The following is a 25,937-nucleotide window of genomic DNA, read 5'->3' as shown; positions in this document are numbered from 1 at the left end:
GGCCATAAGGTAGTTGAGTACTGAGTAGATTTGAAGAGTCTGTGGGGTGACTGCATCCACCCGCACTGGAGGGAACATCTACCTCACCCAACTTGATGGGAGGCCCGCAACCACACAAAGCGTTGAACCCCTCATGAGATGGTATTAAACAGATTTGGAGTGTTTGCGAGGGAGCAAAGTTACTATAATTCCCTGAGCAAATCTGCATTGTTCTAGCAAATTTACCCTCAAGGTAGCCGCGAGTCATCTTGCAAGCAAATCCTGGCTTCTCGGATGCCTCGCGGCCATCACATTTCAAACATTGTACATACGTTTGTAACGTGAATTTGCAGCCACCTGATGACCAGATTTGTTGCTACAGACACCTGGCAAATGCCACAAATCCACTCATAGGTGCGGATCAGCATCTTGCAAGGTGGCTCGCACCCACTCCACACTACAAGAAGGGGTTCCCTCTACCCCCACAAAGATTTCTTTTTCTTATTTGTTTTTAAATTTTATATTATATACAATTTAATAGGTTTTAGATCTTGAAATATTATAATTAATTTTTAAACCAAAATACTTAATTATAAATTTTTTAAAAAATAAAATAATACATATACAACCATTTTCAAAATCATTTACAATTTTTATAAAATAACTCAAAAATAATATCCGTTTTACAGAAGTACCCAATTTAAAATATGATCTTATATCATTACTCTTTCAACTATAGAGTGAATGTTTTAAACCTCATCTAAGTTTCCACAATAAGGTAAAAACTAAAAAGCCAAGCACTGATTTTATAATTAACCTGAAAAATACACATGGCAGATTTTTAACCAACGGTCATAAGAGTAAAAATATAGATTTAACTCTTTTGAAACTCTATTTTAAATTAAGGATATTTTTATAAAATAAGTTTAAAAAAATAGTTATAAGAGTATTATTATTTTGTATAAATATGCTTAATTTAAAACAAAACTGTAGAAGGATTATAAAAAGAATTGTGGCTCATTCATTCGATCGGAACTAACAATATAAGTCTCCTGGCAATTTCACAATGCTTTCTTGACATCAGCCTGCGCCCACCGAAGGCAGTGAAACAGTATAGGACAAGCAAAGGAATACCTCTGTAAGAAATTAGTACTAACTGCAGAAAAAGGAAAATTTTCTTGGGTATTTTCAACTGGCCCCAAATTATATATTGGTAAAATTCCTATGACGGGCTTCCAAGAAAAAAAAAATTAAGCTATAAATTTTGAATAGGATGGGGAAAAAAAAAAAAAAAAAAAAAAAAACCAAAAGAAAAATGACTGCCTATAGTATGTTACAGCTCTCCAACGTCTCTACAATGACCGTCTTCTGCTCTGCATTTGCAGAAGGGAGAACGGTTTACATTATATACATATTGAGCATGCCAACATGCCATTCTTCTATACTAAACCCTCTTCTGAAGATCTCTGCCTTGTAGTAAAGTAAATGATGAAGGCTCTTGGACAATCGGACAGAACCCAGATAAAAAATGGATCATGCCTAACAGCTATGACCAGCAATGTGAGCACTCCTATGTAATATTAGTCACAGAGATGGAGATATGACAATGGCATACCAGTCTCAGTAGCTAGATCAAGTTTCATCTTGGCCGCCAAAAGCTTGGACCTGAAAAACAAAACATAATGAGGCTATCCATTCCACAGAAATTAGCAATCAGCCTACCACATACAATACCATGCTGTATCAGTAACTGGCAATCCAGTTATGGTAAAGCTGATTTTGCACTGGCAAAGAGATACAAATGCCAAATTAAAAAACTAAGCCCCAATTTAAACTCAACCTATCAGCCACTTAGGGCTCTTCACTTCCAAAAAGGCATTTTTTGTATTCCCTTTTGTCTGTACAATTAAGATTTAAGGCATGTAGGTAAAAGTCATTTTGAGTATCCTCTACTTTCTGAGTGGGAAAAAGAATTAATTGTCATAGTATCGTTAAAAAAGTAGTTTTTTCTTTATTATTCTCCTTACTCTCTTCGTTTCAGCAACACCCCACTCACCCAAGCAGTCCTCAGCCACCCAATTCAGCCATCGCCATGCCAGTGCGACCTTTACTGTCCCCATCCCAGCCCTTCCCTGGTTGATCTCCTCACTTGCGAAGCCAATCTCACTCTCTCCCTCTCAGCCAGTCACTGCATACTCCACCCCCACCCTTGACCAGTCGTGTTGGCCATCACCCCTCACTGCAGCAAAAATCGCCTCTCACCAGCACACCCAGATGCTCATACCAAACCCCATTGGCGACACCAATATAACTGTTCACGTCTAATTGTTGCCCTAAAACAATATAGCCACACCCATACTATAACATTACTTTATCACAAGTTCAACCAAGCCCACTAGCAATGCTTATATCTGGCAAGATTTTAACCAAACACCCTCCCCCATCTCAACATAATCCTTTGTCACCTACGTCAACTGTTTACCTTTCGCTTACTCTAATTAAATATGTCTCAAGGAAATAATAACACACCTCTACCTGCCACTGGAATTGGACCATCAAATGGAGGTCTAAAAGGTATGGCATTTCTGTGGTTCACTGTCCAGGGGGGAAGCCTCCATCCTTGGCCTGGTAGTCCTGTGGGCTCGCCTAGAGGACCATCAAATGGAGCAGGTGCATAAGACATTTTGCCTTTGTCAGGATATCTTGGACCTAGGTGGAGGGGAGAGTATGAAATGTTAATCAAAGATTTCAAGAAAATATCAAAGCAGAAAATAGCATTGCCCACAGAACCCTGCTTCCAGCAACTGCACTTAAGAACCTTACCAGAAAAAGGAGGTGCAGGAAACCTCCAGTGCTCATGAAGCTCATACGGGGGCGGTTTCGTTCTCTCGTGGTTATTATATGAATTTTCTCTATCAAAATTCTGCACGTGGAATCTGTTGGAGTAGGAAGGTGGCAGGGCATCCCTCCGAGGCCTTACACGCTGATCTCCTTGAAAATAAGAAAACTGATTCAATGGTGCAGGATGAGGTGGATGTAAAGTGTAGCCCTTATCACACAAGGTATCGCCATTAGTTTGTCGACCATTATTCACTGGTTGTATAGAAGAACTGCTGAAAGAGCAAGAGGTAGACTCAGGCATCTGCATTTGAGGATCTCTAAAATCAGGAGAATGATAACGTATTGTTTGATCAACTCTTGGTGGAACAGGTTGCAGAGACCCAGATTGGACTAAGTTGTCTCGCATATTCTGCTTGCTCATACACAAAATAAAAATAAAAACAAAAAAACAAAAAACAAAAGAGCACATAGTGAGTTAACTTCTTCTATATTAAAATCCAAACAAAAGAAAAGACAACCAAGAACAGGGATGCACATGTGTCTCCATGTAAAGCTGTGAATCAACGCCACTGGTATAGGGATCAGACATAACAGACGGAGGGGGGATAGGGGGCGGAGGAGGCGGTGGAGGTGGAGGGGACGACGGTAACGGTGGCGATGAAGGTGGCACATCCTGAGGTAGTGGGGGAGCAAAGGACAGTGGAACATGCCGGTCACACTGATCATGCAAAGTCTGTACAGCAATGACTTCAGCAACATGGAAAGATGAACTTGTTTCGACTTCACAAACAGGGGCCACATCTTCCATTTCAAGCTCACCATCAACTTCTTCCAAGATATGTCTATGTTTTTCAATTGCAGGGATTGATTCACGTTCTTCACGGGATTCAAAATTATGCTCGGGAGTGACTGCCTCAAAATGTTCTCCATCAGAATCACTTCCTTCATTATCATCCTTAAGCATACGGGGCATACAAAACCCGGGAAGCTGAAAGCTTGAATTGCTGCACATCATGAAAAATCTCAAAATAGAGTATTTATAAGATTAAGATGGAAGTAAAACAGATAAAGCAAATTCAAACCTTCCATATTCGTCGACAAGCATACCCTCCATTTCTCTAACAGGATCATCTAAAGCCCTTTCTGTCCTTGAAGATCGCCGAGAGTAGGGACCAGCAGATGATGAACTGCTAAGAGATTCCAATTCTCGCAAATGGTGACGTACAATGGATTCTGGAAGAATCTTCCTTTCCAACCAAAGTCTCAAAACCTAAACCAAAAGAGGAAGGGCTAAAGCAGTAAACCAAAAATGCACCACCAAGAGGGGGAAAAAATAAAAAGAAAGGAGAGAAGATAAGGATGCCATTTGACATGACTCTTTTCTTCTTATTTCAAAAGAATTTCACTTGCCCTAAGACACTGCTTGCGATTTTCATGCGCCATATTTCCAGGAGGAGCGGCAGCTGCCAATAAGCGTGGCAGCACTACTTGAATAGCAGAAGGGTAAATACCACCAACATCACCTGAAAATTCGAAGTGAGTTTTAACACCAATGAATTCCGCACAGATAATTGAATCTTGTTAATCAGTTTCCAGAATAGTGTAAGATAACAATAGATGGATAATTACCTTTCAAACCTCGAGAGCATTGTGTAATAGAATCTACAAGGAAGAATAAGTCCACTCTTCGATGTAAGCTTGACTCTGTCTCCAAATTACGGACAAGAATTTCCACCACCTGATAAAAATATATATATATATATTTTTATGTATTTAAAAAAAAGCACACAGTACATGCTTATACCTCAAATGCAACCTAAAATTAATGCAAAGAAAGACCATGCAGTGGTTAGCCCAAGGCCAAGAGAACCCTTCAGATACCGCAAGATGAATTTTAAAGAAGCACAGTTGTGAAAGCATGCATGAACTGACAAACTTGATCAATGGTGTATACATGAAATGTCATCTTCGTTTTTGTCCTCTAGAAAGGGTTCAATGTATTAAACAATCTAGGTGCACTTCATAAAATTCACGTAAAAATTCCTAGTCCACATAAAAGTTAAGGCAAAAGCATTCAACAAGCATATGCTCAAGCAACAAGCTGTAAAGAGAAAAATCAGTAAACAAAATCAGGGGGCAATACATTTGATAGTGAAGGTAAATTATTCAATAGAAAGAAATAGCCAACCAGCCCAGCAAGCTGGTCAATCTCAGAGACCTTATCAGCCATTTTGACAAGTAAAATAAATTTATTGAATAGAAAAAGGCGTTATCCCAATTTACAGGAATATAGGATAATAAATTAATAATTAAAACCTTTGGAAAGCTACAAGTGATCACCTACAATATCTCTTCCCACACCCTCTTCATTGATAATCCTAGCATCCACTGCTGGAGGAAAGAGATTAACCAAAACATGAAAAGAGCAATGGTTTCAATACGTAAATATATCTCATACACCATATGCCCAACAAGTGTATTAAATTACTCCAAGAAAGTAAAAGCTTATGCAATATATCCCAACCACCTAATCTTGTCTCCATTTAAGATTCCAATGCACTTAACTCCTTATGAAAGACATAACTAAGTAGATTTAAAGCCTATCTATTCAACGGTAGTTCACATGAACCTGGGCCTATGCAGTGTATGATAAACATACACATGAACCCATAAAACTAGAGAGCCGACATGTAAAACAAAACTTCACTAAGTTTACCCAAACCTCATAACGTAAACTCAAACCAGACATACCAATTGACTACTCACACAAAACTAAAGTATTTGATATAGAACACCTGTAAGAAATTATTTGAGAGAACTTATTGGCTCGTACTCTGGTTTTCAACAAAGATGGCAGAGCGGTTAGCTTTATATCTCTAAGTTCATCCAATGACCGTTCCTTGTATTCAGAGTTCCGATCGTTCCTTTCCCTCCAAATGCACTGCAGCGGACATATCAGAACTATCTTCCATATTGCAACAATTTGAGGGATGTCATGTAGACCTTTTCGGCTGGCACACTGTCCCAGGCATAACCCATGCTAGCCCCACTCTACTGAATATGTCATCCCATAGGGCCCTAGCCTCTGCACAGTGAAGCAAATGATCCACCATCTCTCCACTTCTCCTAAACCTGCAACACCGGCCAGTTACTATGATCTGTCTTTTCTTAAGTTATCCATGGTCAGAATTTTCCCTTAAGAAGCTGTCCAAATGAAGAAACCAGCCTTAAAAGGCGCCTCACTCCTTAAATACTCCTCCAAAGAAAAGAACTGTAGTGTTGACTAGTGAGACCTCACAGAATGAGCAGACAAAGAATTTCCCTTTCCTGGAAGCAATCTTTTTTTTTTATAAGTAAACGATTGTATTAATAAGAATAGGCATAGCCCAAATACACAAGATGGTATACAAGAGATAACAGCTATCTAGGAAGAAGAAATAGAAACAAGAAAGTCATGAAAACCAAGGCCATTAAAATCTACAGCTCCCCATAGAAATAAAGTTCTAACAAAAGGAGATTAAGTTCCTTTAATGAGGTCTCCTTGTCTTCGAACGTCAGGTCATTTCGCTCCTGCCATAAGCACCACAGAATACAGATACATACCATCTTTCCACACGGCTGTGATTTGTGGAATACCACCTAGATATGTCCAACTAGCCAAAAGTGCAACCATTGTGGTGGGCATAACCCAAGCTAGCTCTAATCTGCAGAACACACCATCCCATTATGCTCTAGCAATCTCACAATGAAGTAGAAGATGATCCACAATCTCACCACTTTTCTTGCACATGCAGCACCATTCTACTATAATCACCTTGCATTTCCGTAAGTTATCCATCGTCAAAATCTTACCCAGAGAAGCTGTCCCAAGCAAAAAATGACACTTTGGGAGACGCCTTATTTCTCCGAATCCTTCTCCATTGAAATTGATTGTTCTACGATTGTGTGAGAGACTTACCTTTACCTGTGGTTGCCCACCGCAATGTGTTACGTCCTTGAGTGCTTGGTCTCATGGAGTACAGAAGACTTAAAAAGTCCTCAAAGCTGCCGACTTCCCAATCTTGGGCCGCCCTATTGAAGTTGATGTTCCATTGGACCTAATCACCAGATATCACCATAAAATCAGCCACTGAAGCTTCTCTCACACACAACCTGGAAAACTGAAGGGAATGAGTCCCTTAGGGTATTTTTTCCACACCATAGATTGCTCCAAATTATTCTAGAGCCATCTCCCAACACGAGTTTGGTATCATGAGTAAAAATCCCCCAGCCATGCATAATGTGCTTCTACACTCCCACTCAATTAGACCCACTTACCTTTCTCGTGCACCAACCCCCCTCCCCTCAAACCTCCATATTTACAGTCAATCCTTGACTTCCATAAGGCTTCGGTTCCATATTATATCACCACAACCATTTCCCAAGTAAGGCCCGATTGAAAATCCTCAGATTTCTAATTCGCAACCCACCAGAAGAGATTAGGGAGCATACCTTATCCCACTTGACCAAATGGAAATTGAAATCATCCCCCACATCACTCCAAATGAAATCACGATGAAGTTTCTCAATTCAAGTAGCCATACTTGCTGGAATTGGGAATAAATAAAAGAAATACGTGGGTAAATTAGACAGTACTTTTGATTAAGCTAATCCTAGCACCTTTCGACAAGTACACTCTCTTCCAACCTGCCAATCTACATTCAATCTTCTCGATCATTGTATCCCATATTGATTTAGCCCTTGAGAAGCCCCCAACGGAAGACCAAGGTAATTCATGGCAAGAGAGGAACCTTACATTCAAGAGTGAACTGCCGAATGTTGCAAACATTACCTACTGGCACCAACTCTGATTTGTCAAAGTTCATTTACAAACCTGATGCTGCTTCAAAACAGAGAAGTGTCGTCAATGCCCAAATTTCGTTTTGGTCTGCCTCACAAAATATCAATGTATTATCTGCAAACAGCAAGTGAGAAATGTTAAAAGAGTACCCCTATTGGGGTCACCAATCGAGAATCCAGCCACAAAGCCACTGTTAACGAAAGCCAAGATCATTATGCTAATCGCCTCCATAACAACGACAGAGGAGTGGGGACAAAGGATCCCTTTGTCTGACGCCTCGGGAGTTGTTAAAGAAGCCAACTAGATTGTCATTCACCAAAACTCTGAACCTCGCCGTTGATGCACCATCTAATCCACGAGCACCATCTTTTCCCAAATCCACACCTCTCAAGCAAGTAAAGTAGGAACTCCCAGTTAACATGATCCCTTCTCCATATCCAACTTACATAGGATCCCGAAATTGCAAGAATTTAGTCTACTATCTAGGCATTCATTGGCGATGGGAACTGAGTCCAAAATTTCCCTGACCCTTACAAATGCATTTTGGGACTTTGGTAATGATCTTTCCCAATACCTCCCCTAGGCAGTTTGCAAGCACCTCAGAGATAATCTTATACACCCCATTCACAAGACTAATGAGCCGATAATCCTTTACCTCCGATGCCCCAATCTTATTAAGAATCAGTGCAATAAAAGTGGCATTGAGGCTTTTCTCAAATTTTCCAACCAAGAACAATTCCTAGAACACCTTCATTAGATCCTCCTTCACCGCATCCCAACATGATTTGGAGAATCCCATAGAAAATCCGTCTGGACCAAGTGCTTTGTCTTTGACCATTCTCCTCACCAGACCGTGAACCTCCGTCTCCTCAAAGGGCCTCTCCAACCAAGAGACATTTTGCAGCTCAATAGACCCAAAAACTAGTCCATCAAGCTTTGGCCGCCACCCCACTTGATCGGTAAGCAAGTGTTCAAAAAAATCAGCAGCATGTTCTCGAATCACAGGGGGCTCCGTACAAGCCACACCATATATATTCAGCATCTCAATGGTATTGGTTCTCCTATGCGAGTTGGCCACTCTATAAAAGAACTTCATGCTTTGATCCCCTTCTTTCAACCACAATGCTCTAGATTTTTGACTCCAAGAGATCTCTAATAAGATAACCCTCTAATTCTAAAACCAACTCTAACTTTCTAGATAACTCTTCCAATGAAATACTGTCCAGCAAACAGTATAATCTCCTAAGTGAAATGGCCCCTTGACAAACTTGAACTTTCCCTACGCATCACTCAACTCACACTTAACAAAGAAATACGCACGGACAATGAAGAGTGAAGCAGAACAGGGGCCACTTGGAAGTAAACCAAATAGGTTTTTTGTCCACATTATCCTAAAGTTACATGCAAGAACCCTGGATTGATGTCATGCAACCATACATATCACATTTTACTTCCACAGCTTGCTAAAACTATACTTCCCTTTTTGGAATATTTTTGCATCCCCCCTTCCCATTTTGTTACATTTTGGATCATCCCATCTAATAATTTTTCAAATCAATTAAAAAAGACCAGGGCTGATAAAATCTTCAAGCAATTAGCATAGACATGATATCATAGCCACGAAGAAGATAATTGTAGATCATCAAAAGCATAGCATAGCATCCAATTATATACTTATGGCAACTACGTTCCAATGCTGAATTATTCAAACTATATGTAAAACTAATTTGTTTACCACATCCCAGACAGCATTGTCACCTTACACAGTCAATTCCCTAACATAAGTTGGAAGGCAAAAACAATGGCAAAAAAAAACAAAAGGATTTACATTTTTTAAATAATATCCTTTCAAATTCAATTGAAATATCACTCGTCAAAAAAGTTTGAAATATCAAGAATTTAACCAAGTACTGAACTGAAAAATTAGATAGGAGATTTTTAGAATGTCATCATCCTACCTTAGCAGCCACACCAAACTTTGCACAGTCAATAGCTATGCGGGTTGCTCGACCAATGCTCTCCTTCGTCCTTGTCAATGTTCCAAGCATTGCCTCAAATGATGAAAGTGCAATATGTGCTTCTCCATGCTTGCCTACAGATTTTGGTCTTTGAGTCGTAACTGATTCTATTTTCTCTTCTTCATCACCAAGTGAAGCAGAAAAAATTTTCTTGTAGTGCAAATTCACATCAGGGCTACAACTGCCAATATTGCGAACAAAATTACTACTATCTGAAGTAGAAATCTGGTAGTTCGAGGTATGGGGAGGAGAAGCTTGAGCAAGAGAATCTCCTGCATCTGTAGTTGGACTTGACCTAACACCTGAGACATCCTTTTCACCAAAGCAATCATCTGAAAAACAATTAGAACTCGGACCCTCCTGTGTATCATGTTTGACCGCTTTCACATCATCACGCCTAAAAAATTAAGTACAAAAGTGATAAACAATAAGAGCAGGAAATACCTTTTTTATAAGTAAAGAAGAGCAAGAAATACTACAAAAGGTTAGATCCTGTTTTTTTTTTTTTTTTTTTAAGTTCTAAGAAGAAAAGATAGAGTTTAGATGATCTTTAATACTTGGGTCAACAGTCATCTTCTAGTTCTCATATTCTTAGAAGACTTAACCTAACAAGCAACTATTTGTTATGCACAATTCCCCCCCCCCCCCCCAACCCAACCAACAAAGGGGCAAATAAAAAATAAAAAAAAATCAACCCACAGTGGAGGAAAGCCTTAATTTATGATCAGGGCAAGGGTCAAAGTGCAGATAGAAAAAGAAAATTGTTGTAAAGCTACACTTGAAAGTATAAAACATATGCTTACATGCCCTTTACTTCACTTTTGTCATCCAGTGTAGGCTCCAAACACTTTTTATCCTCACAACCAACACCCTCCACACTGCACTGAAGCCCAATGGTACCATTTCTGGGTGAAGTTTTAACAATCTCATTGGAACAGGAGACAAGATTCAAACTAATCCCATTGTTTTCTGAAGCATTAACCTCTTTATCAGAAATTCTGGGTTCACAATTGCTCGATTCAATATTTTTCATATCTCCATCCTTTGGAGGTGACAAAGTACCCGATGAGACTTCATGGGATAAAGGATTAACCTGTCTTTCATCAAGGTTATCAGACAAATATCCTGGGCTTTGAGTTGGATCTGCAGTTCTAACAGCATGACCACCAAAAGAATTACAAATATTTATACCATCGATATGGTGGTCTCTGGCATCAGGGAAGACATCCTTGGAAAACTTGTGCTTTTTGGTCTTAAAGATATCCACTGCTTGATTGCAAAAGTCCACCTTCATTGATGATTTAACACTTTCCTCAGAGATAATTGGATTTAGGCTTGCAGAGAATCCAGAATCACCAACCTGAGTAGAAACAATGTCAAGAGATTCCGTACTCGACGAACCCAGACCATTCCCTACTTTGCCTTCCATGGCCATATGAGGGCTTCTCTTCGTAGAGGAGCTACAACCACCACCAACTAGAGTCTTTAAGGTTGGTGATGCTTCATCAAATGCTTGACCGTCTTCAGCAGCATTAGCGGACATGGCTTCTAGTGCACGATGAAGGCGTTTAGATGGAGGTAAAGCAGCTTCACCATCTACTGAGCAGCCAAATGATTGTTCGTTCCTGCCTCTCCAAGACTCAGTTCTATTTGTCGAATCTTGGGTGCAATGTTTTGAAGTTGACAACATATTATCCAGAGGTTCATTGGCCACAAGTGATTCACTACAAGCAAGACTATTGTTTTCAACTTTTATATCCATGCTAATCTGCCTTGATAGACTAACTGTAGCTTCCTTCATAGTCTTCTCTTCTGTGTGTGAACAGCTACTGAGCTCCTCCACAGAAGATGACTTTCCCATCCGGACCCTTGCTCGTTTCACCAAAGGCAGGTGCTCATCTCCATCATCCTTGGAGCAACCTTCCTTCACCTGTCCACCTCCTTGCGAATTTAGACTACCATTCTGCACCTCAACCTCCAAACCTATCTCCTTGTCCAATGTAACTGGAGGCCCAGCTGTACCATTGGTTACTCGCTTTCTGCTTGGTTTCCTTTTCTTCTTAATGAAAACTGACTTTATTTGGCGATCAAGTCCCTTGCTCAACTCAACATCTCCATCCAAACATTCAACAATCATGTCAGAGTGCTCAAGTTTACAACCAGACTCTATAGTACTGCCTTCATTTAGACTAAAGGTGTCGGAATCAACTGTGACAACCTCAGATCCATTTTCTTCAATGCTACCATTTGAAACATGTGCAGCAGTATCAACAGCATCAGACTCACACACATGTGGTGATTTTCTGATTCTCTTATTGCTTCTTAAAGAACCATCTCGAACTACATTAGCTAATATTTCTCCAGCAGTCTTTCCATCATCCTTACATGGCATCATGAAGCTACGTGATCGACGGGATTCCAGCCTTGATGAGCTTCTAGACCTTTGAGCCTTTATTTGTGTAACACAGCTCTGGGCTTGTGAGAGACTAGATCTTTTCTTTGAAGAGTAAGTAGTCAACAAAGGTGTTTCTGTACCCACCACGGTATCGGTAGATTCCTCCTCTAAGGCTGCTTTATTAAGTACAACAAGGGTAGGTGTTTGAGCCAAGGTATACTCAATTGGAAGACATGGCTCATTTTCATATGTATTAGAATATGAAGGTTTTAACTCAGAATTAAGAGTCACTTCAGGTTCTTTTGTCTGATCAGTTGCTCTAATATTGGCCGATAAATCAACTGAATCCCCGTCATTTACTGGTGTCACTTGATCACCAGAGTTCAAAGTGTTGACTTGGACCTGCTTCTTTATATTCTCATAACTATCAATAATCTCTTGTACTGCCCGTAGAAAATCAGAACTCCTGCCATGACGTTTGACCAGAAGAGAGTGCTTCTTCTCTTCAGTAAATTCTTCAACATCAGCAGGATTGCAAAAGCCTCTGAATTAAAAGATATTCATCAGAATGAGTGAAAGTCAAAATCTAAATTCAAATTAGACTTACATAAAGAACACTAATAAGAAGCACAGTGGTGAGTAAAATAAACAAACAATGGATGTCCAAGGCAAACATGCAAATTCACCATCACAATGGATCCAACCAAGAAAAAAGTGTTGACATAGATTAAAAATACATAAAATGTAACTCCCTGATCCCATGTTGATCGACTGGAGTTTGAGCCACGGGATTTGGGATCCCGTGAACTGTGCCACAGCTGTGCACATATAATGCAAGATTTCATTTCAGAGAGCCACCACCAAATCCTCCATGAGGAACCCAATGGACTCTCTTTTTTGAGGAAACTAATTGACTTCTTCGATAACACCCGGGATGCCCTGGAAGAAGAGTTCCCCTTTGTCTTCAATGTGCACAATCTCAACAGAGGAGTATGTTTGTTCCAGCCCAAGATACGGCTGCCATAGACAGCAGAAATCAATTGGTAGGTTATAAAGGTAGTTGTAGTGCTAAGTCCCAAATTGGCCACTAAGTGCAACCGAGCTTCATAAGTGGTTTTAAGAAAGTTTCCAATTGACTAATCTTTTGGGATTATAGCATATATGTGGCTAGTGCTTTCACAAGGTCATTACATATGGTATCAAAGTCGCCTATGAAGGTTAGTCATGCAAACTGGAGAATTGCACATAGAGTGGGAATACGAATAACCCACAGAGAGTGGGCAGAGTATAAAGGTAGTCATGGTTGTAATGGCTACTTACTAGCTGAAATTAAGCTTAAAAAGTAATTCTAAGAAAGCTAAAACTTTACTAGTCTTATAGGTTATAACATAGATGTGGCTAGCGCTTTCCTAAGATCGTCACATATAATCAACCAAATAAAATGAACATACAAGGTGAAACCAAACTAACCACCAAGTGAAAAAGTTGATAAAAGTACAAGAAAGATAAACGGTGGGAGGGACCAGTACGATGAAAGTCCAATAGGATGACCTAAAAATACAACAAGATGCATTTCAGCAAATAATTTTACTTTGTTAAATGCATTTCAGCAAATATAGATATACATATATATCTTAACATTCCCAACACAATAAATATTCAATATGTCAGGCCATATAGCACATTATAAAAATAACAAATTAGAATGTTTCAAATAGAAGATTAAATAAAAAGAAGCAAGAATAAGTGGAAGACAAGCATATTTTATCAGGCCTTCAACGTTAAAACAAAACTAAAGGCCATATATTCCACTGGAAAATGAGTAAATCATTTCCCATTGAAAGAACACCTTTTTTTATAAGTCCATTGAAAGAACACTTTACAATTTGACATTTGAAAGATGCAACTCAATTTTGGATCTGTACCAATACATTCAATGAACGGTAAACAGAATTTACAATTATGCCAATGAATGTAGAAATTTGTTACAGAATTGAAGAATGAATGCAATTTAAGTGTTATAATGTTGAATCAGCCATACCATTTAAACAGCTCTTCAACACTAAAAAAAAGTAATTTAAGAAATTTATTTAAAAAAAGGTTAATGAATATTTTAGTCATAATCTTACTTAGCGTTTGATGCATCAAGTTCTTCATGTTACAATAGAGCAAGAATTCACATGTTAATTCAAACTTTAACAGAAAAAAATTGAGGGACTAAATACATGCAACTATAATGGTATTCAATGAATGCATTCTGTCAGGAATCCTGCTACACTGGAAATTTTCACAGATTTTATACAACCACTAAACCCGACTTTTTTCGCAAAAACATTAATAGCTTTGTTCTTTAGATATGTTAGGATTGTCTGCTCCAAATTCTTGACTTTTAGTAAGAAAAGTTTCCAAATTTTACAAAGTCAAGCTCATATCAAATTACATTTTGATTTTTATAACATAAAATACAAAGCTAAAAATTCTACTTTGCATATATAGATTTTTTAACATAATCATGGTTAAAATTCAAAAACAGATTTATTAAAATTGATAGTCCAGTCTGCCATTCCTGCTGTAAAACCTGAAAAAAAAAATGAGTTCTGGATTTCCTTTCACCAAAATATTTTTACATCAAATCTAGTCATAAACTTTTAGGGATACTAGGGACTTCCAGAATCTATTTTTAAAAAGATTTTCGATATGGTATCACAATTTTCAGGTATAGTATGGAACGTAGCAGGATTCACAGAAACTAGGGCTAAAATGCACTAAGATTTTTACTGAGCAAACGAGAATATGTTTTGAGTAATTCTTGATTCCTTGGTTTCTAGGAAAATTTTAGACCCGATTTTACATGATTTGGAGTTACAATGAATTAAATATAAAATTTTCCAGCAGCAAAGGTCTGATTGCGAAATTCTTTAGAAAGATCCATATTGCAATTTTTAGCTTGTAACTAATTCTTTTTTATGAGTAATAATTCACAATAATATAACGTATTCCAATGGCCTCACCCTTCATTAAGTTTTCTGAGGAACATACCATTCAAACCCAAACGCCATAGGCTCAAGGAGTTTGGAGTACAAGCTTAAAGCATCAAACAATTTCCAAATGCTACAATTTTTTGTCATATCTCCAGGTTTTATTGAAGTCTAATGAGAATAAAAGGGTGAAAACCAAGAAAGATGAATTTAGATGACTACTTTATTTCAGTATCAAATTGTTATTTTTCATGAGTTTTATTTTTATAGGTACTATTTGTCAAGAGTTTAACCTGTGTTACCTTAGAAAACACTCAAGAATAGATTATAGGATAGAATTACAGATTGAATATGGATAATTCATGAATATTTGAGTCAATTCCCTATTGTTCATATCTAATGGAATGATATGATGATAGATTAAGGGTACGTTTGGTACGAACTTGTGTGTGCATATGCCCCATGTCATAGGTTCGATTCCTCCTGGGATCAATCTGCGATTTAAGTGGGAGGCCATGGTAGTGGGTTGTTGTGCTAGTCTCCCCTGGGGTTTAGGTTCCATGGGTGAGTCCTAGTCTCCCCTGGGGTTTAGGTTCCATGGGTGAGTCCTAAGAGAAGGTGGGAGACTGTGAAGCTGCCATGTGTGGAACCGCCCACTGTGAAACTAGAGAGAGAACCCCCTTCCACCGCCCTTCTCAACATTCTACTTAGCACATCCATGACAAGAATAAATAAAAGTGGGGAGAGAGGATCCCCCTGTCTCAAGCCCCGAGAACTGTTGAAAAAGCCTTCAGGAGTGCCATTGACCAAAACAAAGAATCTGGCTATTGTAATACAATGTTTTATCCACTGGCACCATCGTGCCCCAAAGCCGTACCTACCAAGGATATACAACAAAAAATCCCAATGCACGTGATCAAAAGCCTTTTCCATGTTTAGTTTACATAAGATACCTGGAACGCTAGATCGGATTCTACTCTCTAGGCACTCATTGGCGATGAGGACTGAGTCAAGAATTTGCCTTCCTTTCACAAAAGCGTTTTGGGACTTCAAGATGATCTTCCCCAGGACTTCGCTCAACCGCTTCGCTAAAACTTTGGAAATGATCTTGTAGACCCCACTTATCAAACTTATGGGACATAAATCATTCACTTCCACCGACCTTGCCCTCTTGGGAATGAGGGCGATGAAAGAGGCATTGAGGCTCTTCTCGAATTTCGTGAGGGTATGAAATTCAATAAAAACCTTCATAAAATCCTCCTTAACAATGTCCCAACAAGCATAAAAGAAAGCCATTGGAAAGCCATTGGAAAACCGTCAACCTTGGGCCTCCAAGTGTATTGCTCCGTCAAAAGCTTCTCATAAAACTGGACAATATGCTCCTTGATGGCATCTCTACCCAGTAAAACTCTGCCATCCGCATGGAGGACCTCTATAGCATTATTTCTTCGATGGGAATTTGCAATTCTATGAAAAAACTGTGCTCCTATCCCCTTCCTTGAGCCAAAGGGCCCGTGATTTTTGTCTCCACATAATCTCCTCCATAGCAGTAACTTTTTCCAATTCAGCAACAACCGTCAATTTTTTTGCCCTATCGTCATCTGATAATGTCCTTTCTACTTCTTTTTCATCAAATTTCTATGGTTCCATGAAGAGTTTGTTCCGCTGGTCATTGATGTTCCCAGAGACTTCCAGGTTCCATTTTTTTAGATCATTTTTCAAAGCTTTTAGTTTCCCAGCTAGTATAAAGCTAGGAGTGCCTGTGAACTTGTAAGATGCCCACCATGCGCTGACTTTCTCAACGAAACTTCATAATATTTTTGAGAAATTTTCATTGAGAACTAGTACGAACTCGGAATATTTTTGTGCACTTTTTATTGCTTTAGTTTTTTCTTTTGTATACTTCTTGTGTACATGGGCATCACCTATTTCATTCGATTTTAAAAAAAAAAAAATTGTCTTTCTTACTTAACAAAAGAAAAATGATATGTTAACAATTTCTTCTTACAAACCCCTTTCTATACATATGTGATGAAGGTGAGGTTCTGCAAATGCTTTCTCATGAAACATACACTATCTAATGAATATATATTTATGTTGTGAAAGTTAAACAAATGCGTTTTATTTGAAATTTATGATTTCTAGTTTTACGAAAGTTATACAATGCATGTATGTTTTTGTTCTTTTGGCCATATGATGAGGATGAGATGGCACAATAACCTAAGGAAAGCCCAAGACACAATTGAACCTATACTCCAAAAAGACTAGTCAAGGTAACAACTAAAACGTCTTGGAATCATTATAAAGGCCAATAACTTCTCTCTTTAAAGCAATATGAGATCCAATTTAATATGGAGTACTATAATTTCGCTCTTAAGTTCTTGATGTTCTTATTAAGTCATTCCATTGTTAGTGGCACAACTCAAGTACCAGATTTCTGGCTAGGGTTTGGCTCTGAAATCATTTCTAATGACCAAAGAAACCCAAAGTCAAATATAGGCTTATACTCCCAAAGGACTAGTCAAGATAACAATTGGAGTCTCTTGAAATCATTCTGAAGAGCCATAAATTCTCCCTCTTAGGCAATGTAAGATCCAATTCACCATTTTTCTACACTCAATACGGGTATTATATAGATGGTACTAGACAAGTGGGTGTTGAGAATGTATACTCCACCACAATGTTTTACATCCACCAAGAGAAGTAGTTCACCTTGATATCCGCAAGCAATGAAAACTTTTTTTTGATAAGTTTGATATCCGCAAGCAATGAAAACAGCATACAACCTAGACACAAAAGGTTTAATAATGTGTGCGGGCCATTACAAGTTTAAAAGTTAATGATTGTTATGGTGTGTGCGCTCTTACATGTCTCTCAAAGATGTTTAAAATATAGTTTAAGCATCCTTCTTGAGGAGGGCACCTTAAAGCTCAAAGGTCAGCATCACAAAAGGAGGAAATTGTTAGAGAATTGGAACAGCCACTCTTTATGAAATTACGTTTGGAGGACATGTGCACTTTGGTAGAGGGAGGCACACAGAAACATTGAGGTCATGTTTCAGCCAAAACAAAAAAAGTTTTTGAAAATCTCCTCTATAAATGCAACCAACCTTACACCAAAACAATCTCAATAACCAAAACTTCTTACCTCTAACTCCATAACAGGAACCAAAGGCCATGTATGATTTACCAAACATTTTCAAAAAAAATTTATAATCAAACCAAACATCTTTAAATTTCAACTTTTCTATTTCAACTTTTCATCCAATTATTACACAATTAATATTTAAACACAAAAATCAATACAAATTTTACAAACACTCCAAACCAAAAATACTCTTAAAAAATTAAATTCAAATAGCTTCTCAACTCTACCTACTCACTTTCACAAACTTCAATACAACACTTAATTTCAAAAAACATTATTCTATTCTCTCCTTCCCAAAACCCAATCCCAAAAAAATTCTCAAATTTTCTCAAAATATTTCATAACCACCTTTTTCAAAGGGAAGCACCACTTTTCTCATAAAAACTCAGCATTTTCTCCTCGAACGTATTTTTAATGGGACACACCACTTTGTCAAACACCAATAAAAACATCTCAAAAACTTTCTCTACCCAAACATATTTCTAATGGGTCACATCACTTTCATAAAACCCCATAAACTCCTCTTTGAACTTTTTTTCTAAAAGTTTCAGAAATTTTCAAGAAAATCTTACATCAAAAGATTCCAAACATCCTCTAAATTTTTTCCACTAATTGGCTAATTCAAATCAAAGGACCACTCCATCAAAGGCTTAGTAACAAAAAAAATATTTGGGGAATAACTACCTGGACCACATAGAACTAAGGGAGCATATTGTACAATTTTAAAAACGCCTTTACGCTAACCAGTCCAGTTGGCACACCAAATTAATTGGCCTTAGTTTTGATGCCATTAGTGTAGGAAGCTTAGCATATGGAATGAAAATTCGAGGAAAGTGAGGAATATGAAGTCTTGGAAGCTCTAAATGCCAAGGCAATTGGTCGAAATGGCTTCTCGATTGTTTTAGGGAGGTAATCAAGAAAAACTTAATGAACTGTTTTCCAAAAATCCCACCTTTGAGGGAAGTTCGAACGAAGGCTTAGTCCCCCTTTTATAGCACTCCTTTCATAAAAAAATTGAGATGGCGTAGATGGAGGATTTTCATCCCATTAGTTGTTTGGGAGGTATGTACAAGATTATTCTAAAAGTCCTAGCTAACATAATGAAATTGGCATTGGTGATATCCAAGATCCAAAATGCCTTCGATCCAATTATACTTGCTAATGAATGTCTAGACAACATAATTCATTCAAGGATCCTAGAGGTGTTATGTAAGCTGAACTTGAAGAGAAGGCTTACAACCACATTGGAACTTTTTGCTGGACACGTTGAGATTTGGTTTTCAGACAAAATGGTGTGAACAGATAGTACATTGTTTTTTTTATCGGTGCAAACAGATAGTACATTGTATATCCAATGGGCAATGTGTGAATCTATCTTGATTAATATGTAGTGATGGGACACCAAGCGGGATCCTTTACCCCTTTCTCTTTGTGGTGGCCATGGACTCTACAAGCCGCTTGTGTCTTGCCTTCTTTCGCAAATGATACTTCAGTATCAATTACAATATATAAGGCTGAAGCACCCTCTTTGTAAAATACTGCGCTACCTCAGCATTCATCTATTTTAATATTATTTTTACTCCATAATTTTATTGTTTAAATTTTATGCAAGCACATTTACAATTGCACCTGTTATTACCACTTTAACACCCATCTCTTGCACTCCCATTCAATTTCTGCCTTTTATTACCAATTCATTAGCTGTCTCTTACACTTCCCGTCAACTTCCACTCTTTATTACCACCTCATTAGCCGTCTCTTACATTTCCTATCTCTTGCACTTGCTGTCAGTTACGGCTTTCTATTTCTTAAGTTCAATTTTACTAAGTTATCAAAACTATTCGGTTTCCAAGCTATTAAAGGTTATTAAACAATTGGATAAACATCTCAACATTAATTTATTTCCTTAAACACTTTCCAAGCTATTCAGTTTCCAAGTTGTTCGATTTTCAAGCTTAAATGGAATTATGTTACACTTCCGCTTATTTCAATGCAAATCTTGGGCTTCTATTTAAGTTGTCACTTTTTGTTTTGTTGTGAACTTGGAGAGGGATAGTCGACTGTCATCTTTGAATTCATTAATGCTACTCCGAAAAACATTGCAGCTTCTTTTTAAAAACCTCTCTGATTGGGTGGTCATGAAAGGTTCCAAAATTGGTTTTCCTCTTGAGAGAAGAAAATTTTTGTGGCAATCTTGGTTGTGTTGGTGACAATCTCTTTGTGCAAAATACTACAGCAACTAAGACTCCAATGCCAAGCTCAACATCTAAAGTTGTCGTCTTTTTATACACTTTCTTTGCATTTCATGCAACTTTGGCTCAAGAGTTGTTCTTCTAATCTATAGTGGTTTAAGTCTAATTAGCAACATAAATAGACAACATGACAGTTCACTTCTCTTCTAAACTCCCCCCACCCCCTCTGTATAAATTGGAAAAAAGTATGTCGAGTTTCTCATAACTATGAGAGAGGTAGAGGAATACAATAGAACTAGAAAATTAATCATTTCACATGCATTGCATGGGTGTACGACTAGTTCTATAAGGATGACCAAAGCACTTTCATTGTTTGCATCGCTTCTTTCTATAATTTAAATGCATCAAGATTGAAAGTTAACATGTCTAAACCAAAATTAGCTTTGATAGGTGATGTTGTAACGCCCCAGGGAAGGCTCATGCCACATTTGGGCCTATACTCCAAAAGGACTTGTCAATGAAACGACTGAACTTCCATTGGAACCATAATAAAGAGCAAAAGCAATGAGGGATCTCATACACTACCTCTCCTTATAATTTAGTATGGGGTATCACAATCTCCCCCCCCCCCCATCTTTAAATTCCCAATGTCCTCATCGAGCCAGTCCATCATATGTGGCACGAATCAAGCTCCACATTTCTTGTTGGAATAGGCTTTGATACCATTTGTCACGCTCCAAAAAAGGCTTAAGCCACAATTGAGCATATATTCCAATAGGACTGGTCAATAATACAATTGGAGTCCCATTGGAACCAATAAAGAGAATGAACTTCTCCTTCCAAGTAATGTGGGATCTCATATACCACTTACCCTTATCACTCAAAATGGGTATCATAGATGTGGAAGACATTAGATCATTGGCTAGAATCTTCAAATGGGCTGGCATTATTGAGACAATAGAAAAAGCATAGCATATTGGAAGTGTCTATTATTTTCAAAAGAGGCTTGATCAAGAGTACTATCTTTTTTTTTAATTAGAAAAACATGAGCACTTTATCAGTCTATCTAGCTTACATACTTTTGTACCTCTTTCCTATCCTAGTAGGTGTGGCAAAGTGTATTGAGAGGCTTCAGAGATACATCTATGGGGTGTTTTCAGCCATCCAAATTCCCTTAACCTTAGATTCCTTGATTGTTAATTTTAAAGCATGGCTCTACATCAACGTGAAAGACTGCTATTTCCTTTTTTTTTTTATAAATAACTGCTATTTCCTTAGTACCTTATGTTATTTGCTTCACCAATCACTTTTGTAGTAAAAACAATGTTGGCTCTAGCTTTGGTCATTCTTTTGTCATATTGGCTTCTCTATTAACACGCATGTAACATCAAATAAGCAAAAAAATAATTTCATAGTCAATTGGTCAATTATATGTGCTCTAGTTCCTCTAGAGGTTTGGAAATCGAAAACGTGCTCGTGTATAATTCGTGTGGCATTATGCAACAAAAAGAGGGTCTTTACAAAATTGGTGGTGGAAGTCAAGTATGGGTGTTTGTGAAGCGGATTGGTGATGGTCATTTTTGCTTTGTCTTCCTGGGCCATCTTGGCCTACCTATTTCAAGAGAAAGCATCCATAAAAGATAGCATCCCATGTCTAGCAATGTTGTCCACCAAATGGTCTTCTAACTCATTCAATGGGCATTTCAGAGTAGAGTGTGGAAAAACATTCATGGAGGATGGAGATATTAATTTGGATCTATGAGATAAGTGAGAGGAAAGTCTAGAATTAAGTTATGGGGGAATGTGCGGTGTGGAGGTCGAGCCCTAAAAGAAATCTAATCAGAACTACATAATACTCTTCTTGAAGGAGACTTCAGTGACTGAATATGTCCAAGTTACAAATGACAATCTACAATGGAGCATCTCTTGCATCCTATATTAACTAAGGATGGGAGGAAGATGTGAGGAAAAAATGGGGTAGGTGGATTCATTCCATAAGAGAAATGTAGTTTGAGGGGAGAACATGTCATCATAACCTACACCTCATGGTTGTATGCTTCATTCCCTAGAAATATATGGCAAAACCAATTTTTTAAATTCCATTATGGTGATCATTCCAGTTTAAGCAATGAAACGAAACATTTCGGTACTGGTGCATTCCGCCGTACTATTTCAGAATTAACTATATATATTTTTATATGAATATATAAATTGATAACTAACAGAATAAATACATGCATATGTAAGTCTACACCATGTATGTGTGTGCATATATATGGAAGAATTAACTATTTATAAAATGATTATATGTTGAAAACATTAAAAAAAATAGACATTAGGGTCAAAATATAATATTAAAAAAATCACAAATTTTAGTTTAGATACAAAACTGCAAAGAAAATACAAGAGCAGAGAAATTATAAAAATAATGAAAAAGAAAAGAATGTGGGGACCTTTTTAAAGTAACAAAGACATTAAAATCATATAAATACCTTTTAGATTTTAGAATTAATTAAATACCATCTAGATTTAAAATTTACAAAAATTCCATCCATACTAAAGAAAATTACAAAACAGCCACAAACAATCCAGAACGGAATAGGGCCCAGAATGCTAATTCCGGCTGGAATTTGATTGGAACAAACCGGAATTTGGAATGAAATAGAACGAGGGAGGTATAGTGTAACAAGTACTACACCAGAACGGAAAATTCTAGCCATGGAACAGAATTGAAAACAATGGGCAGAACAAGGAACCCTCAAGAGTAGCATTCTTTGTATGGACAACGGAAATAGGGAAGATCCTAATGGTGGAGAAATTGAGGAGAGGGCACATGATGGTGATGGATTCATGCTGCTTTAGTGAGAAATGCGGAAAAATTATTGCTTCACTGTAAAGTGGCTAGGGCCTTGCAAGCATTGATCTTCCAACTTCTTGGTACAAGATAGGTAATTTCAATTCAAGTGGTGGATCTAATGGCAGCTTGGGGAGGTACACCGAGCGAAAACATGGACATAGATGTCAAGAGAACCAAGGATGTCTTGGATGTGCATAATGTGAAGTGTTTGGTGGGAGGATAGCAACTGAAACTCCGTAGTATTTGGTATGAGCATAACTATTTTGTACTTAAGTCTTTGTATAAGTAGACTACCACAGAGCAAACAATGAAAGACCAATCCAGATTCAAAATTCCAGATTTTCCAGACACCAATCAAGTGCAGGACTGCGCGGGACATACTACTAATTGATTCCAGACCAGTTTGACCAGGTAATACTTTTTATATTTTTTTATATAAGTAAAAATATTATATATAACCAAAAAGAGTAACCAAGTACACTGGACGTATACAAGGAAACACCTAGCCAATACTAGAGAGCCAGTGAAACACTACCCAAAAACTACAAGCCCGAATTAGCAGAAAGGTAAGCAAAAGCCCAGAGAGAAAGGAAGAGAGATACTTTTTATATAATAATATGGAAAGCAACCTGTTGTCTTGTTCTCTGTTGCGAATTAGGATCAGTCCATAACAATCACTGCTTCGCATCTTTTATAGAGTTTGCTAGTACTTGCTACCTTACCTATCCTTAAAATAGCCATCCCATTGTAAACCCCCAATGTACTTGGGATCCACCCATCTTTGTTTTCTAATCACCATTTATTTTCCCACTAGAAGTTAAATGGCCTAGAACAGCTTTTGACAATCCAGAAAAAAACAAATAGCCTATTCAAATTGGAAAACTACAGTTAATATATATAGTTCAATGGTACCTTCAAGATATGATGATCCCATTCATTTCAGTTAAGGTGAAAACGAGTATCGTATGCCTTTATGGTTCATTGGTACCTTCAAGATGTTTCGAACCCATCATTTCAGTTAAGGTGGAAATAAGTGCCGTAGTCTTGATTAAGCTGTTAATATGTACAAATACGCAAATTATATTGAAGCACTATGAAAATACTACACCTCGGTTTGAAACCTCTTCTACTTCTCATTTAACAGTGATAAAAATTAAAGTCTAGAATCCTGAACAAGAAATTTTTCCACCTTGCTACACATAACTGAAAAGAGGAGGAATTGAGAAGGCAAGAAGGGGTGGGAAATAGCATTTAACATCACATAACATTCAACAGCATATCATACCAGAATCCCTTCATGACAGTATCAAATCATATCAAATGGTATACTGTATTGCTCAGAGTACTTACATCTGTTCCGGCTTGGTGCCAAAGAAGTGGACGACTACTTTTTTCCAATCAGCTGCAAAACCCAAACTCTTTGGCTCCCCTACCTGCCATCAGAAGTCAACGTAATATTCCAAATAAAATAGCCATTCCCCCTAAGCTTAAGGCTTTCCAAAATTGTTTCAAGCAAAATTCACAACCGAATCAAACAATTCAACCCAACTTTATTCTTTTTTTTTATCGGTGAACAATTCAACCCAACTTTTTTTAACGAATCTAAGTGATTTGATCATTTGTATACGGGTAAAACCAAAATCTGAGGCATATACTAACTTATCCTGAAAATCACACCCAATCCAATTGTTTAAAACTTATCAAACCCATAACAATGTAATTAAAACCTCATAAACACCAAAAATTTTAATGTCTTTCCCTTCAAATCCACACCACCAATCAAAAATATCCCAAACCTGCACCACACAAATAAGCATATAATAGATAATAATATATCACATGCTATCCAAAACCCTAAGTAAGGCATGTACTTCAGCAGCAAAATTACCAAGGAAAAGAACAAATTTTTCAGCGAAATAAAAACTAGGGCGTACCTTGGCAGGCCACGCAGGAAACCCTTTAACTTTGGCGAGTACGAGATCACCGACCTTCCATTGCCGGCGCGCCGCAGCTGCGGCGGCTGCTTTGCTAACCCCCTTCCTTCGGCTGGGCGCCATCAGACACTCGAGCCCTGGACAATCAAATCAGGATAACCAAGTCGAACGCGACAGAGAAGAAAACTCCAGAGGCACGCCAAAACAGCCCTCGAAATAGAGCAGCTCGGCACCGGGTACGGAATCCCAGGAAGAGATTTGCAGGCATTGAATCACACGGGGTTCCACAGAGAGAGAGAGAGACAGTAAACAGCTGAATCCGTAGGAAACCCTAATTTAGAGCACACGGAAAGAGAGGGGGGCGCGGGGGGGTAAGAGTGATGTGATGTTGTGGAAGAAGGGGGGATTCACAGAGAGATATGAGTTTGTTATGTGGTGGGAATGCTAAGATACGCCGGGGTGTATATGTTTATTATCATTTTCACTTTTATTTTTATTAAATTTTGAACGCGCCTCTCAAAAGTTCTAATGCCTTTAAAATTTTAAATACATCGTAGAATAATTTTAAAAAATATATATATTTTTATTTTTATGTTGATAACCTTTGATATGCTCATTAAAAATTTGTATTTACGAGATAATTTAATTTTTATTTTTTTATAAATTAAAATTTTATTATGTCAGCACTGTAAAGGGTGTCTTTAATATCGACTTACGCATAATCTTTTAAAAATAATATCAAAGCAATTTAGTTAT

General features: G+C 37.8%; 1 protein-coding gene across 2 annotated transcripts; it reads right to left on the bottom strand.

Moving 5' to 3' along the window:
- Positions 1 to 975: 975 nt before the first annotated feature.
- Positions 976 to 25,609, bottom strand: LOC122317953 (protein HUA2-LIKE 2-like). 2 transcript variants are annotated; one of them, XM_043135039.1, is made up of 11 exons: positions 25,182 to 25,609; positions 24,598 to 24,680; positions 10,482 to 12,617; positions 9,619 to 10,075; positions 4,450 to 4,558; positions 4,231 to 4,343; positions 3,903 to 4,090; positions 3,356 to 3,824; positions 2,803 to 3,229; positions 2,509 to 2,688; positions 976 to 1,644 (listed from the first exon to the last, which is right to left on the bottom strand). In XM_043135039.1, exons 1-11 carry the CDS (start codon positions 25,302 to 25,304, stop codon positions 1,619 to 1,621), a joined length of 4,311 nt encoding a protein of 1,436 aa, XP_042990973.1. In that variant the 5' UTR covers positions 25,305 to 25,609; the 3' UTR covers positions 976 to 1,618. The 2 variants fall into 2 exon arrangements, with proteins under 2 accessions (XP_042990973.1, XP_042990974.1); XM_043135040.1 differs by having other exon boundaries at positions 2,515 to 2,688.
- Positions 25,610 to 25,937: the final 328 nt, after the last annotated feature.

This window comes from Carya illinoinensis, chromosome 8 (genome assembly GCF_018687715.1).
Source record: "Carya illinoinensis cultivar Pawnee chromosome 8, C.illinoinensisPawnee_v1, whole genome shotgun sequence".
Taxonomy (NCBI): domain Eukaryota; kingdom Viridiplantae; phylum Streptophyta; class Magnoliopsida; order Fagales; family Juglandaceae; genus Carya; species Carya illinoinensis.
Note: the sequence above shows the minus strand (reverse complement) of the source record. Positions and strands in the feature narration are given on the sequence as shown.

Excerpts from the sequence above, each read along its gene's own strand:
- LOC122317953 (XM_043135039.1), bottom strand. The coding sequence starts at position 25,304 with ATGGCGCCCAGCCGAAGGAAGGGGGTTAGCAAAGCAGCCGCCGCAGCT. Across the intron at positions 4,559-9,618 it reads AGTTTGGTGTGGCTGCTAAG|GTGGTGGAAATTCTTGTCCG; the intron begins GTAGGATGATGA and ends TATTTTTATCAG. Across the intron at positions 3,825-3,902 it reads CTTGTCGACGAATATGGAAG|CAATTCAAGCTTTCAGCTTC; the intron begins GTTTGAATTTGC and ends CATGATGTGCAG.